We start from the raw sequence: 17,362 nt of genomic DNA, 5'->3' as shown, positions 1-17,362 counted from the left end.
CCTATTGTTTTTAAATGCCCTAAGATAAACAGTTCCAAAAACTTCCTTTCTGTCAGGCAGCTTGGAAGCAAGACATTAATTGGGTTCATTAAAATTGCTATTCTGGCAATATAAGTAAGCAATATTTATGATATGCACTTAAGCTCAGGACATGTTGTTTCAAAGGGTTTCTAAAACAGACATATTCTTTACATTGAATAAAGCCCAGAAAAACTTCAGATGCTATAAAACAGAAACAAAAATAGAAATTGATGGAAGAGCTCAGCAGGTCTGGCAGCATCTGTGGAGAGAAAATCAGAGTTAACATTTCAGGTCGAGTGACCCTTCCTCAGAACAGTTAAGGAAGGATCAGTCAACCTAAAACGTTAACTCTAATTTCTCTCCACAGATGCCACCAGACTTGTTGAGCTTTTCCAGCAATGTCTATTTTTGTTCCTTACATTGAAGGTGCATGTAAACCAATGTGTTCAAAATGCAAAGTACATCCAATCAGCAATCAATCAGCATCTTGGAACTCATCTATCAACAATAGAAAATTGTTGCAAATTTCAATTTTACATGGAAAGATTAGCACTGGAGAATTAATCATGTACCTCAAGGCATCCAGGACTAAAAATTCAAAGAGTTAGTGTAGGGCTAATAGAAATTTGAATGTACTGACATCTATGGAGAGTGGCAGATGGGAGGGTAATCAAGACAGAATTAGAACAGTTGAGTTTGGAGCTAACAGCAGCAGGGATGGGGGAGGAATTCAGCATCAGATAAGCTGATGCAGGGATAATATTATTACAAAAAGTCTTGGCAGTTTTGGTTAAGGAGAAACTTTGAAGTCTAAGTTCAGTTCGGGATGAAATTGGAAGTTAGGAGTGACAGGGAGGGTGATAGACCTAGTAACCAGGGAACACAGTTCATGACAGGGGCCAAAGACAATGGTTCAAGTCTTCAGAATTACTGCTCATCCAATACTGACATCAGATAAATAGGATTCCAACTCAAGAAGTAGCAGAGGCAGTCCAGAGAGGGGCAACAATGGAGTACAGCTGGATATTGCCAGAGTACACATGGAATCTGATGTTGAGTTTTCAGATAATGCTATTGAGAAAGCATGTAGATGATGAATGCAAAGGGTTAAGGAGGGATGCTTGCAGAATACCAGAGACAGTGGTGCATAAGTGGAAAGAGAAGCTATTGCAGGAGATTCTGTAGCTAAGATGAGACAAATAAAAATAGAAGCAGACAAAGTCCGACTCACTGAACAAAACAGTTTAGACACTGAATGAGAAGAGTGGTCAACCATATAAGGTTGGAAGTCAAGAAGCTAAAGCAGTTTTAGTATCTCAATACTAATTAAATGCAACAACTTAATCTACAAACATATATACAGTTTTCTTTCCAAGAACTAGGCAAACATTATAGAGAGGATGACTATTTAGGTCTGCAGTGCTCTGCCATAAAGACAGAATCTCTCACTGATCCAGAGGTACAAGATCACCCAACAGATTGAAGCAAAGCCTCTTTATGGATTCTCTGAGACACTTTGATACTAGGACAACACATCCATGTTCTGCTTTATTTCAATGCACTCTTTAAAAATAAACACAGTCCTGATGGATTTGGATGAATCCAAGGATAAAATTCATTTCACTGAAAAACCAACTTGCAAAACAATTTTGAAATATGACAGACTTTATTGTAATAAAGAATATAAAACTCCAGAATTATTTGCAAACTTATGTATGAAACAGCACCTTGACAGAAATTTATGAAGGATGTGTCATTTGCTTTAATTATTCTTCACATTTTCATGAAGAAAGCTACAACACAATGTGATACGTACAGATAAAAAGTCGCCTCAATATCTTCTAGCCGAGAATAACTGCAAATGCAACTCCTGTTTAATTGAAAAAAAAACTGGATAGTTAGATACCAAATTTCAGCATGGTGTAGAATGTGTTGATGCCTGATGCAAGTATGGATAACAGGCAAGAATAGGAGCCTCAGCTATGAAACTCATATAGTTCAACAATCTGCCAACACTTAGTATTTCAGTCACACATGAGAAATGTGTCACCTAGCTGAGCCTGTGGCCATCCATGAAATCGTAGCCATTCAAAAGTGGGGAAGCAAATTATTATAGAAAACAGAAACAAAATTAATCTAAATAGTGTTCTTCAGTCATGCAACTTGTAAAAGAAAAATAAAGTTCCTTTGACCCTCATCAATTCAAAGATGTTCAACTCTTTCAAAAGCATAGGCTGCAATTCTTCCATTTTCAGGTTAAATGTAAGGACATGCATGTCCAGTGGGAACTGACTCGCCAGCTCCACCACCACGAAAACTCATCAGATTACGTAACAACTCAAGAGTGACTGTTGTGTTTCTCAGGCTATCAAAAGGTTTCAACAGTGGAGACCAACAAAGCCGGAATCTACAGAAGCATAGTTTTCAGGGGAGTGAACAGCAAGAAGGGCAGGCAATGAAGTTCAGAGGTCATGCCCTTCCTCCCGCACACGCATCCATTACTCTGACTGAGCAGGAACTCCCAACATACGTCCTCCCCCAGCAGGGCAACTGTGCTGGTTTCCCAGTCAGGAAAGCAGTCAGTCATTCTCCTCGCCTGCCAGGAAGGCAGGTAGTCATGCTGGCGGCAAGTTAAGACCCTTAAGAGGCCAGTAATTGACTGTTTTAAGGATTTAACTGTTGTCAAGTTGAAAGTCCCCTATAGACCTTCTCACGCACAACTTAATTGGCAAGGAGGATAAAAAGGGAAAGATTGTCTCTTCAGGGCCAGCTTACCCAAATATTTCCCATTCTCACCACCTCTACGGAGGGAAAAATGCCACCCACAGACCTTCTACTCCAGAACATTTGATAACCACCATATTACAATGACATCGCCTATAACGAATTAGCTTGTACGCTCCTGCAAACCTTGTGTATGAATGGATGAATGGACTTGGAAGTGGAAATTAATAATTGTTATTTAGCCAACAAAAAAAAAAAAAATCACAATTGATGTATCTCTTTCTGGCACAACACTAGGAAAATAAACCCTCTGAGAGTAAAGATAACAAGGTGTACAGCTGGATGAGCACAGCAGGCCAAGCAGCATCAGAGGAGCAGGGTCTAGGCCTGAAACGTCAGCCTTCCTGCTCCTCTGATGCTGCTTGGCCTGCTGTGTTCATCCAGCTCTACACACCTTGTTATCTCAGATTCTCCAGCATCTGCAGTTCCTACTACCTTTGAGAGTAAAGCCAACTTAATTTAAAATATTGCTGTATCGAGCTGCAACACCCCACTATATCTTTGGTAAACAGATTAACTGCAGACCCCTAAAAGTAACTTTTAGCCACACAGTCATCATTGTTACTTTTGTTCTGACAATCACATCTTATTCAGTTATCTCCTGAAGACTGACAGTGTCCAATATCAAATGAAACATAAGGCCCAAGTAAAACTGAAATAGTGTATAATAAACAGTGGCCATCATAATGTGTTCAATCTCACCTCAAGATCCTGTTCATATACTTATATCATACAGGATATGAAACTGAACAGGATGAAAGACATAGCAGAATAAATGGAAAGATGTTTGGAAAAACAGAGAGAAAACTGACAACCAGACATTGGAAACAAAAACGGGAGTGTACCACTCACTGAACATACTTGACTTAATTATTTCTAACTTGAAGGTTATGCCCCTCCTACACTGGTCACCCAATTTGAGCATAGCATAGCGAGATCTTATGGACGCAGCAGGAAGAGTTACATCAAAACTGAACAGCAACACCTCAAGGGTGGTAATCTCAGGATTACTTTTGTTTTATGCAATGGGTAGGTTGCACGAGTGCACTTAATACAGTTTGCAATTTGTAGGATACTGTCCAAGCCCATGGGCTAGAACAGAATTATTAAAATGGATAGAGAACAGTTGAGTGGTAGACAATAAACATGCATGGGTAAGTATTTATTTGCCAGCCAGGTGTGGTTCACAATAGTTCGGTACTGGTGCATTATTAATGATCACTTTTAATGATTTAGAGATGAGATAAGGCACCTGAAGTTGCAAACAATACAAAATTGTTTTCAACTCATTTTTTTCTGCCTCCGATCAGTGCACAATACAGTTTTACTGTAGAGAAATATGCAGCAAAGTTTGGCAAAAGGGAGGTTGATGTGGATTATATGCTAAAGGGGAATGTATGAGGCATCAAAAAAGGAGAAACACTTTTGTACTCATCATCATAGAATCGCTACAGTGTGGAAACAGGCCCTTCGGCCCAACAGGTCCACACCGACACTTGGAGCCTCCCACCCAGACCCATCCCTCTATAACCCACCTAAGCTACACATCCCTGAACACTACGGTCAATTCCGCATGGCCAATCCACCTAATCTGCATATCTTTAGACTGTGGGAGGAAACCGGAATATCCGGAGGAAACCCACGCAGGCACGGGGAGAATGTGCAAACTCCACACAGACAGTTGCCCGAGGGTGGAATTGAACCCAGGTGCCTGGCGCTATGAGGCAGCAGTGCTAACCAGAGCCACCATGCTGCTCCAACCACTGAGCCACCGTGCCACCCTGTACTTTGGTGGACAGATCACCAAAACCCTCAGCACAATGTTTCCAAGCGGTTATGAAAAAGGAAACAAAGCACTGGATTATTGGCAAATTATGTTATGCACAGGTCACACAGAATCACAGAACTAATATGGTGCAGAATGAGAATATGGCCCATTGTGTCTGCACTGGCTCTCAAACAAAAATTATGACTTAACACCAATTTTCCTGCCTTTCCCCATACCCTTTGCACATTGGATAATCATTTGAATAGAAACAATGTGCTCTTCAACAGCTCAATTGACTCTGTGCCTCCACCACATTTCCAGGCAGTGCATTCCAGATCCAAACCACTAAATATCATGTGACATTTTTCTCACATCACATTTGCTAATTTGCAAATCACTTTAAATCTGTGCCCTCTCTTTCTCCAAAGTCCAGTTTGGTCATTTTAAAATGATCTTGGTTCTAACGAACCCAACTGAAGTAGTCTATGCAATTTTGGTTTCCCATTTCAAAAATCAAATTGAGGTTGTGGGATATTGAGATAGCCTCACATTTGAACCCAGATCTTAAGGAAGTGGCATTCAAGGGAACACTTTTTACCGAAAGAGACACATGTATGGAACAGAAAACCGGCACAGCTGGGTTTGAAGGAAAAACTAGGCTATTCTTTTGCCCACAACGGGGTTCAGAGTTACTTGAGGTACACCAAGGTAGTACTGTAGAAAGACAGATAAAGTCTTCTGCCTGAAACTTACTGAATCAGAGTGAATTTTAAATTCAGCTCCATAAATAAGTTCTAAAAATCTGGAATACTTTGTGCAAATAAAGGATTTTACACGTAAATTGTAACCTGAGATATAATCAGAAGTATTTGATATTCCCAGAGAGTTCAGACACAAATTTTCTAAAAATTCAACCTCAAAATCTTTGGAGGAAAACAATCTGTCAAAACTATCAATTAAGGTGACATAGTCAAAGAAAATCATTCAATACTTCTTCTCATGGCAACAAGTTATTTTTGCCAATGTTGCTCTGTGTTTAGCATATAAACTTCAGCAAACAGAGCAGTTGATGGATGTTCAGCCAGTTTCTGCACAAAGTTCACTTGGTTAAACTCCCTCAAGAGAAGACACTCTCATGGAACACTCCACCTGGTGGCTTCAACAAGAACTGGTGGAAGTTATGAAATCTATATTATGTCACAAGACTTCACACAGCACAGATGTGGATCATTCAGTTTTTGCAGTGTGTTTTCTGCAGAGACCTACAATTTCTCTGTTGCAAGATCTAGCAACCTCTTGAATAATTTCAAACCTGACTGTGCAATCACACAAATAGATAATGGCTACCATTTGCTTTTCATTTTAATCAGTTTGCTTCAACCGTAATTTGAAGTGCGAATTACTTGAACGCAAAAATTAATTTTCCAGGACCTCCCGAGAACTAGTAATGAAATTGTGATTTCCTCATGGAAAATATCAAGCTTAACCAATGAAAAGTAACTGTCACATAATGCACAATCACGTTGATATCTTTGTCTTAGCAACATACCAACAATTTCATGTAGGGAAATTCAGTCTTAGTATTTCAATAACATTGTGCAAAACAAAAAGATGTAAATGAATCAAGGCACACAATGCTGCTTATCTTGAGCATTTTCACATTTCCTTACATACAAGTTGTACGGTATTCCACGTAAAAGGAATGGGCAATCTACATGACTTCTTGCAAAGAGTCTGAAGCAAACAGAAAAATAACTGGATGCATTTTACATGCGAGTTAGTCATTTCCAGAATTTTGATATAATACAGAATTATAACCGAATATTTCAGTTGGAGTATTTAACTGAATCATTCCAAAATTCAATGTTAATCATTGTAACCTTATAACACATCAGTTGTATGGATGAAAAATTTAACTGAGCAACATAGTTGCAAAAGTATATTTGAAACTGACCAAATATTGAATCACTTAGTGCATTTACATCAATATTTTTGTAAATAGTTTGAGTACATTTGAGTTGCCAGGATTTATCTTGAAATATTCCCGAAGCCATTATGCTGATAAGAACTGCATCCCAATAGGAAAACAAGAACACAAGTTGAAAATAATGTTATTTGTGTTGCTACATTTTCATATAGGCCCAATTAAATCAGTGTATCAAGTATGTTAATCCCAGCATTTGCTTGGAGTTAAATCTTCTAGAATACTTCTCCAGTACTTTCCATTGGGACTCAGAAAATGAAGAAAAAGCAAAGAAGCAAAATGGAGAAACAAAGTTCAGTTTTATTTAACACAGCTATAGTGTTAACCATGAAACAATGATATATAAAACAGCGATAGATTTATTCCTACCCAGAGATTTTTTTGCCAAAACAGTTCTGAAAAGCAATAACAAGAGGGAAGCTTCTGATCAAAACCAACAGATGAATTTCTTCCTGATGCTCACGTGACTAAATCCATTCATCCCTCAGTTTCCTTTTTTTTTTTAAAATCCTGCTGACGAACCAAATGCAACTTTTAAATTTATAGATTTTTGTTGCCGCAGCTCTCACACACTGTTTAGGTTATTCTTTACGAATAACTTGATGCCTTGCTTCCTACATCATCTTCCTGGGTGCCCATGCTCTAGAAAAACAAGTCATAAAAATAATGTCATAAGGCTTCCTATACCTTCTATTCGTAGAGCTACTGAAGAATAGCTCCTAACTTAATGCTATATTATGATGTTAGTTAGCTTATTAGAGCTAAAAGTTTTAGCAAAAAGAAGTGCTTCGAAGTTACATTATGATAAATGCAAAGCTTTAAGTGCAGTAATATGACATTTTCTACCATTTATTGAATCAATAGCTCGTCAAAACCATCACTATTTTCGATATTTCCGATGCATTTTGAACTAGTCTCACCTGGATATATAACTGGCCCTCCATCATTGTCACAGGATTAAAAACCACTGCAAATTCCCAAAGAACCCTACAGTTAGTGGTGCAAAGCTATTATCACACATTGGAAGGCCACTTGGCCTGCATGCCATCAATGCTGGTGCTTTGTAGAACAAACCCTATCCCCCACTCTGTTCCTCTAGACAGGCAAGCTTATTTTTCTCAAGTGCCCATCCAGTTCCTGACTGAAATCACTGATACCTCCAACTTCCACCACGCCTACGGGCACTGGACACATACAGAATGTTGTAGGTTATCATTTGCTGCATAAAACATTCTTCCTTACATTCCCCTTCTAGGTCTTGCCAAAAACCTCCAATCTGTGTTCCCTAATCTTTGCAACAGCAAGCCAATGAGAATGACTTTTCATAGTTTTCAATAAAGTAACCAGTCATGAGCTTGCACACATCCAGCAAATCACCCTTCAACCTCCTTTGCACCCAGCTTCACCAATCCAATCTTACAGCTAAATGTTATGCTTGGAACCAATCTGGTTAATTTCCTCTACATCAACTCTCACAGTATGTGGATGAATTAGCCCATGAATCCCCCAAACACCCGAGAAAAGTAAAATTGGGTGCAATCAGAGAAATGTCACCACATAAATAGCATGGACAGATTCAGTGAGGAGTTATAACTATTTCTCACATTTGCTACTGATCGATTCATTGGAAGAGCAGCAAAGGAAAGTAAGTGGCGGCATTGAGTGATTCACAATGAAGGGAATGATAGGAGTCAGAGGAGGAGGAGGACGCTGCAAGAAGGGGCAAGTGGGCAGGGCAGGAAATAGCCGCAAGAGGAGTGTGGGGAAGGAGGCTATGGAAGATTTGTACAGTAAGGAGAAGGCTGCATGAGTGGTGTGGGTCGGAAGGAGGACCCTGCAAGAAAAGGTACAGGATTGGAAGTAGGAGGCTGTAAAATGTGGTGGGTGAGGAGGAGACTGCAAAGTGGGGTGCAGGGCCATAGAAGGAAGTTAAATGATAGGCATGTGGGTGGAAGGAGGCTTCAAGTGAGACACAGAGGAGCAGGAAGAGGCTGCAAGATGGGTGGAGGGAAGGTAAGGAGGCAGCTGCAGAAGGGTTTAGGGAGTGGAAGGAGAGAAGCTGCAAAGGGAAGAGAACAATTGCAAACCTATTAACAAAGATATACTCAGCTAACTGGGAGAAGGGCAAACTTGCAATCACTGAGGTAATGGGTTCCTTACGAATAAATGTGTAATCTCTCATTTACGACTGTGTAAATTCAGGCACTATTACATGAGGAAAGGATAGAGTGAACACTATTGCAATGAAAGTGTGCGTCAGTTGTTAAATTTAAAGGAGATTTTGTTTTCTAGTCTTTCATGGGATGTAGGCACTGCTGGCAAAGTCAGCATTTTTAACCCATCCTTAATCATCCTCTGAAATGGCCTGGCAAGCCACTCAATTCAGGGGTGATTAAGTATCAACCCTATCACTACGCGTTCATACCCTTATTAAAGTGTGGTGACCATGATCACAACTGCAGCAGTTCAAGATAATAGTCCACCCTCTATTCTCTGAGGGCAACTAGAGCGGAGCAATAACTGTTCATGTACCCCATATCTGACAGTAAATGAAATCAGTCTCCCATCCACTTCTTACCTTCTGTACAAACTGTGGATTAACAGTGATTTCCTGATCCATTGTTTTCAGTTTTTCATCTAACTCTATACATTTTTGCATCTAAAGGTTAAAATAAAACAAACATGTTTGACGATTACACGTTGTTTGCTTTTTCAGGACTTGTTTTCTGATTAACTAATCTATTCTGAAAGTATTTAATATCATGCCTAAGTACACAATTCCTCTGTTTCAGTTGACTTGCTGTTGTAATAGGTGACACATTTGAGATTCAGCATTTTCTATTATAAATGTCCATGTCCGTGTTTCTAATGGAATGCACAAAGTAAAGTGTTCAGGGTACTCTAACCACCAGGTTCCTATAATACTCAACATTATTCTGAAAATCTCTGTTCAGCTAACCTTAGTAACTGAAACTCTCAGCTCAAAATAAAAGTATATTAAATATTTAGAAACAAACTTCAAAAGTTAAATTTTAATAATTTCATTATGAAAAATGTACGTTGAATTCAATGTATGTCTTCAATGTATTTTCAGGTCGTCATTAGGTCTTTATTTGAAGACCTCAAACTTCTATAAGAACCTGGGCTTGGATTTGATACTTTCTGCCCAAAATGATGACATCGAACTAAATTTGGATTACACATCAATATTAATTAGTTATGCTAAGGAACATTTTTTACTCAAAGCTTTTCAAAAATTATCTGAAGAACAGGAAGACAAATTTCTAAGGCTTTCCTCAAGATAAAACTAGCACCTAGTATGCTATTTGCTGGTGAATACCAAACTAGGAGTAATAAATACAAGACAGTCACGAATAAATCCAAAGAATTCAAGAGAAACTCATCTTAGGATGGTTAGCAAATGGAAAAAAGGAAAATACAGCAGATGCTTGAAATCTGAAATGAAAACAGAACATCCTGGAGAAACTCAGCAGGTCTGGCAGCAGCTGTACAGAAAGAAACAAAGTTAACATTTTGAATCTAGTATGACTCCTCTTTAGAATGCAGTTGCTCAAAAGTAGGGACGAACTTAGCGAGGTGAAGGAGGATGCTGGTGGATGGGGCCTGTTCAGGGCTCTTTTCAAGGAAGAAATGGAAAGCCTTTGGACCCACCTGATGGGCGATGGACATGGAGAGCTGTGAAGAAGAGTTATGTTGTCTCAAAATTTTAACTCTGTTTCTCTCCTAACTCAAGTCTGCAATTGCTTGCAGCTTTGTTTCCTGCCACACCACTCACCGTTCAGCCGAAAGTATGGAGTAAGTGGCAGAAGATAAAATGAAATGCAAACAACATGTAAATAAGTCAGGGGATACAAATATATCCACTTACGCCATTAACTAGAAAACAAGAACAGTGCATTAACTGTCAGCAGTTCCATGGAATTTATAATTCAGAACCCAGAGCTGCTGATCATATATTCTGTATGTAATTTCAGACAGTTGAACACTATAGCATTGCTACTCTCGGTAAATATTACTCTGGAGAATGACATATTAGATTGTAAAATTCCTAACTAACTGTTTCAATTGTAGAAGTCTGCATTCGGTTATGAATGACAAATTATTTTTTTACCTCATGGTCAATATTGAGAAGCATAGCTGGGTTATTATATTTCTCTGGGTTGTCATGGAAACTGACCATTCCATCCTTCTGATTAATACTAGCATAAATTTCCCCATCATCTATCTGAAAGAAAGTTAATATCATGAAATCAAAGGCAAATTATTCTCGTCAGTAAATGTAACAACAGAATTTTACTAAAATAATTCATAAAGAAAAAACAAACATAAATAACTTTCCTCTAGAGGGAATATCATCACAATATATCCTAGTCATAGCAGCCATTAGGTACTACAAGTGGCTCTTGATTACAGAATGGAGCAATTGGTCAGTGATCTTTATGTCTTTATCTACTTGCCCTTCCTTTTTCAGGGACTGATAGATTTAATTTTTTTATTAACCTAAACCCTTCAGTAACTGCTTGCTTTCCTCATTAACTAAAAGGCCTTACCATGTGAAGCACATACTTTTCCGCTTCTTGAGCGCCTGATAATTGTACCCTACTAGCCATGTCTTGTAAGGACAATGTCAAAAATGTCTGCAAGAGAAAAATGAGACACACTTTAACATAAGAACAGAATAGTTTGGAAATACTACTGATTGACCATGTGTGTCTTCAAAAAAGAAAAGACAAATTAAAGTTCCAGTTACACACTCCTTATTTTAAACTCTACATAATTTGAAACAAGCAAATTACATTGTAGGAATTAAAGAAATAACAACAGCAGATATTAGATTTATTACAAAATATTCAATGGTGTAAAATCTGAACTACATTTTAGGAAGTGATCAATACAACTAGAAGTTTGGCTAGATTACTGTTAACTTGACAGGTTTTTTTTTTTTAAGAAAGAACTCCTTGAAGACTTTACAGATATGATGTGTGTTTTTGTCAATGAGGTGTAGGGATTTGGAAGGTGCCTATTTCAGGTAAAATGCCTGCATTGACTTGGGTATGGGTGTTAAAAGTTGGCCTCAACATCAGTGGACTTTAAAGGGCAGATTGAAGAAAAGATAAATCATTATCTAATGCCCACCGCTGGAATGTACATTAGTACAAATATTTACTTTAAATCAACCATCTCTACTTGGATTGTGTTTTCATATGTATTACATCAATTTTCACCTTGATAACTCGGTATCATTCAAACTGAATCTTAAAAATTATTTTATTTAATGAATAGTTGATATCAGTATGGAAACTCACAATTGTATTTTCAGTGTACATTTTGCGTTTCACTTTCTTGCCAAATTGTTCCTCCAAAATAATTTTGATCTTTTATTGGAATTAATGTTTGAGGAAGTCAAAGATTCATCAGTAGTTCTCGTAAGTAATCAACCGTATGCAAATCTTCAAAATGGATAATGGCAGAATATCCAAATGAACAGGCGTCTACAACAGGCATCGACACTCAAATTTCTAACCGGGTCTCTGTTAGCATTCCTGATTGTTAATTAATGGCCAATTTTCTTATCACACACAGAGGACACTGAACTCAAAAATGTGACACCTCGATAATGTTCCCAAATGAGATCAGCTAATCTAGCACAAAACACAGTAATGGGAAAGCCTTAGTTTTCCAGCACTTGCCTCAACCATTTATCCCAGCCATTGAGGCACAAATCCGCAAGATTTCTTTTAAATTCATTCTGGGTTTTGGGCATTACTGGGCAGGCCACTCCTATTTGCCCAGAGGACAGTTAAGAGTCAACCACATTGCTGGGTCTAAATTGCATGAAGGCAAGATTGGGTAAGGATGCCACGGTGGGATTTTAACCCGTGACTCCAGAACATTAATCTGAGTTTCTGAATTACTAGTCCAGTGACATTACCTCTAGGCACCCTCCCCTGCCCAGTTTATATGTGCTTTGAAACAGGTGAATTTAACATTCTAGTAACTGAAATAATACGAACAAATTACAAAGCAAACCATCTAAGCCAGGTAAGAGATTTCACGAACATCTTTCAGGGGAGGAAAAACAATCACTGGAAAATATTACTGTTGTAAACTCGATAAGTGAACAAAAGCTATGCATAGACATGCTTATTCAGCCACAATGTTTTAGCTATGACTTGATATACATTTTATGCAGATAGATTTTACCTTGGTTAGCCTCTGAATGTTCTTTTTGTAAAGAGAAGACAAGCACTGTTTGACAAGTCCCATGTTGTTCTCTCTAGTGAATGTTTCATTGTGTTTGTTCACCACATTTCGAAGTTCTGCTGGGTTATTTGTTGCATATACTTGTGCTAATTCATGGTAGGCATTACTAAGAGGCTGTAGAAGGAAGACAAAATAAGACTTAGCTTACCTTGTTAATCCAAAAACAGCAACTAATAAGTTTTTCAATTGACAAAAAAAATGAAAAATGTAAAATGAAAAGTTACATTATATAACATTGTAACTGTTGTTTGAAAATAAGGTATCATCTTGTATTATATATGTCAATTATTTACATTAAATGCAAGCTAAAATCCTTTTAGATGGATTAGTTATTAGATGTTTTGTTTTGTCATCATTTGAACTTCACCACTAAATTGCACAGGCTTCAGTTGAAGATGCTTTTGTGAGCAGCACAGCTAACAATAAATTCCCAGCCCTGAAATCATAAAATCGATCACAAAACTAATGAGTTAAATACTGCTGAGTTTCACACTCTGAAGGCACATTGGGAGAAAAGTTTCATTCTACTTAACAGCAGTTTCTGTAACTCAGCAATTGCTTATTATTGTATCCAAACTACCCATTTCAGCAGATTAATGATATTTCACCAAATTATCTTGCCAATGCAGAAGAAAGCAAGATAAGTAACAGTTCTCCTCTAACTGTTGGTTTCAAAAGCATTCATAAACAGTTTCCACCTCACTTTTTCTCTTACAATTTCCCATGTCTACATTTACAATCAAAACATGCTCCGTCACCTCTTCATTCTGTATTTATTACCTCCTGTCACTGACAGAAGTGGCCGCGGTGGTTTAGTTCTGCAACTAGCAGCTCCATAGACTTCCCGTACAAAACACCACTCCGATACAAGAAACTTTATGCCTTTACTTGCAAAATTGTGACTAGTTTCTCAATATGTAAGAAGTAAGAAAAGAATGCTTGTCTATAAAACAGAGATCGAGATACTTGCACATGTATGGGTACAAGCAAGTTCTCTACCTTCTGAAAAAAAAGCACAGAAAAGAGCAAAAAGCAGTCTATATTGAGGATACTCAGATATAGAAAAAAAGCAAAGAAACGTCAAAAAGTAATGAGAGCAACAGAAATGAATTTCAAAAATTTCTAACAGGTATCAAGGTTAATAAAAACTTTTTATTAATATTTATATTAAAAAGGGTAATCAAGGCAAATGTGGTGCCTTTTTAAAATGTGGGTAGCGTAATAAATGAAAATAAGAAAATGGCTGGTTTGTTGAATAACTTCTTGTCAATCAATACTGAAAAGGAGGTGGATAACATTCTGACCATTCGAAGGAAATTAAAAATTCGTCAAGGACTAGAATCTATTACAGTTAACATAAGAAGAAAAACAGGATTAGAAAGAAAAAGACACTGAAAACTGACAAATCCTCACGTACAGGATTAGATGCTTTAGCACAATCTTCCATAATTTCATCGATTGTCCCTTTAGATTGAAGAACTACAAATATTACCTATTATTTAAGAAAGGTGAGGGAGAGAAACCAGGAAATTATAGGTCTCTTCTTATAACATTTGTTATGGGGAAGTTATTTGACTCAGCAATTAAGGACAAAATGATAAGAGTACTTCAAGAAATTTGAGTTGAGAGAGCTAACATGGAGTCTTAAAGGATATGCTATATCTAACTAACTTAATTTTTTGAAGAACTAAGGTGTCCATGGCGGAATGTCTTTTAATATACTTTATACAAAATCTTGAAGATATACAACAGGTTCTACAAATAGGATAAAATTAAGGTTCACTGAATTACAAGCAAATTTTTGTCATTTATAAAATGATTTGGATGTTTGGAAGGTTCCTCTGAATTCATTAGCTAGATTGTTAGGTAGATAGTTTACTTTAAATGCAAAACCAAGGGATGTGGGATTGAAAAGTGAAATGAGCAGGCACCAAAATGTAATATCACCATTCATCAATTGAAAACAACATTTGTTTAAATTATATGTTGTAACAAAGATATTAAGTGTAAGATATTACAAACATTTTCCCATTAAGTCTGCAGAACTACATGTATTATCTAGTGAGTTACCCTTCTGTAATACCAACAGAAGATATCCATTTCAGCTTGTTACATGAAAAAATACTGGCGGTTTCACTCAATTTATCAATGTAAACATGGGAAATGAGGCAGGAGATGCTAAGGTATAAACAGGGCAGCCAGAAAGGATAGTAACCTTCAAGGTGCAACACATTTGTAGAATTTTGAAATGGTAACTTTTAGACTTTACCATTGTAGGCACCATCTCCCAGTCACTTTTTCCTCAGCACTACTATCATCATGTCAGCCGTGCTGCTCACAAGGTGTTCAACAGTTTACATGATATCCCAGTCCACATCTGAGTTAAACCAAACCAAAAGATAGCAGGGGGGAAAGAGCACAAATATTAAAATAAATAGTCAAAATTAACCAAGTAATGGGCACGCTAAGTCATTTGACGCACATATTTCTTACTGAGCCACTTTTTTGAAGCAAAAAAAAAAATGCAATTTGTTTGTATCTTAGAAAAATGTCCAAGGTGCTTGACAATACAGATAATGAAGAAGCAGCTAGCATTTGTGGGATTGGCTAAGAAACATGACCAAATGATAGGTGGGAAGAGAGATGTTTTGATGGGGTTTTTAAGACAGACAGGAAAGAGAAATTGGTCTCTCCCATCTTGCTTGGGAGAGGAAATCCAGGCAGAATGAGAACATTAACACCCAGCAGGCAACTTTGGGCAGGGAAAAAGACAGGAGGAAGAATCAGTTGGAGTTAATGCTCAATGGGCTCTTCTGGAGAATATCAGCAGATGCACAGAGGTTGCAGGCTTATCCTAAAGGAAATCAAGCCTGGGACAATGGCAGAAGATGATGAAGGTAAAGGAATAGCAAAGGCAATTTTCTGCAGGCTCACCATTCAAGAAACACATGTACTTTAGGCTCAAAATCAATGTAGGTTGAAACCCAAATCATTTCAAAAATCTGCATTCTTTCAGCTACAGCTTCAAAAGATTCATATTCCAAATATTTATAAAATGTTGTGATTTGGAGAACGAATTGGACACTTTGTTGGATTCCAAAACAAATTAAAATTGCAAAACATTATTCAGCACAAACCAAATGGGGTTTTCATTTTTATAGATGATAATAAATTGAATGATTTTAACACTTAAATCTGTAAACACTCAGGCTGAATCCAAAATCTAAAGGGCATGTCGTATAATGTCAACAGTACAGTTCAAAAGACATTATTACAATACATTATTTTCAACTAATTAATTATGGCAAGCATTAGCCAAAGGTGAACTGCTAAAAATTCTTAACTCTAAAATTAATTCTGTAATCTCACCTTAATGAATCTTCCCACTATCTGCGATGTGTATTTGGGCAGTTGCTGAACTTTCCCATGTAGGATCAAGGAAACAAGAATGTACTTTTTATAAGACTCCAACATAATGTGACTGACTGCCATGGCTGGAGTTGTTATTGCCTGAAGAAAAATAAAAATGGATACTTCCAGTTGTTAATCAGTATTCCAACAAACTGATTTTGCCGTCTACTTTAGGAGTAAAATTGCAAAAACAATAAATAAGATTTATAAAAGTAAAGGCAGGTTTACCCACTTGTACCACAATTGAATTAAAGCAATAGAACTCAAATTCCATGCAAGATAGATGCAATATTTAAGATGATATGTACTATTAGCCCTGGTTGTAATGGGGAAAAACCACTCTTCCAAACGGCTTCTCAGAATAAAACTGACGTTACACCTGAAGAGGTGCAGCCTTTGTGAAAAGTATATCATAGTAGTTAAACTGGTAACATTTAATCCAAAACAGGGTCCAATAACAGTCAGTCACCTGACAGCATCAATAATTTGGTGGAGGAAATTCATAACAATCACAAAATACAAATATTGTAATGTAACTTTACAAGAGTTTCAATATGTTAATGTAGTGTGTTTAGTAAACAAATATTCAAAAAGTAGGATATGTTTTCTGATATCATCCCCAAACATGCTCATTTTACCTGTTCATAGAAATACAGTGCCCGTTCAAAATTCTTGAGTCCTGTGTAAATCATGCCACCATAATAGTAATAACATAAAAAGTGCTTGGCGTCATAGGCTCCATTTTCTTTACAAATATCTGTCATATCCACTTCCAAGTAAGGAATTGCAGGATTGAAGCATTTTGCTAGCAGGCAAAGCTATAAAATGGAACAAAAAAGGTCACTAAACATACAAAGTTCTTGAATATTTCTGTGCTTTTGAAAGCTAAGGGTAAGAAATCACACATCAATTTGATAGTTGAACAGCTTTAAAAGATACACTGATGCAAAAGTCAACCCTCACAATTAAAAGAATAAAAACAGTGCAATCAGATATAATTTGCATACAAGACTGCACATAAAGCTACATGGAAACATTAAATGGTGTAATCAATATGCAAACTTTCTTAAATATAGATTTAGCCAAATATTGTGAAAAAGTGCAAAAAA

The 17,362-nt window shown here is 37.2% G+C and overlaps 1 protein-coding gene across 1 annotated transcript in view; it reads right to left on the bottom strand.

Annotated features, from left to right (window-relative positions):
- Positions 1-6,837: 6,837 nt before the first annotated feature.
- The window catches only part of cops3 (COP9 signalosome subunit 3), a 13,382-nt gene continuing 2,857 nt past the window's right edge, over positions 6,838-17,362 (bottom strand). Inside the window, exons 4-10 of the mRNA XM_048609838.1 lie at positions 16,892-17,071; positions 16,212-16,352; positions 12,783-12,956; positions 11,129-11,215; positions 10,690-10,803; positions 9,136-9,216; positions 6,838-7,199 (exon numbers count right to left, since the gene is read on the bottom strand). Of these exons, the coding sequence (XP_048465795.1) occupies positions 7,146-7,199; positions 9,136-9,216; positions 10,690-10,803; positions 11,129-11,215; positions 12,783-12,956; positions 16,212-16,352; positions 16,892-17,071 (831 nt within the window). The 3' untranslated portion in view covers positions 6,838-7,145. The remainder of the gene's footprint in view (positions 7,200-9,135; positions 9,217-10,689; positions 10,804-11,128; positions 11,216-12,782; positions 12,957-16,211; positions 16,353-16,891; positions 17,072-17,362) is intronic.

Source organism: Rhincodon typus, chromosome 21 (genome assembly GCF_021869965.1).
Source record: "Rhincodon typus isolate 14 chromosome 21, sRhiTyp1.1, whole genome shotgun sequence".
NCBI lineage: Eukaryota > Metazoa > Chordata > Chondrichthyes > Orectolobiformes > Rhincodontidae > Rhincodon > Rhincodon typus.
This window is presented reverse-complemented; position numbering and strand designations above follow the sequence as displayed.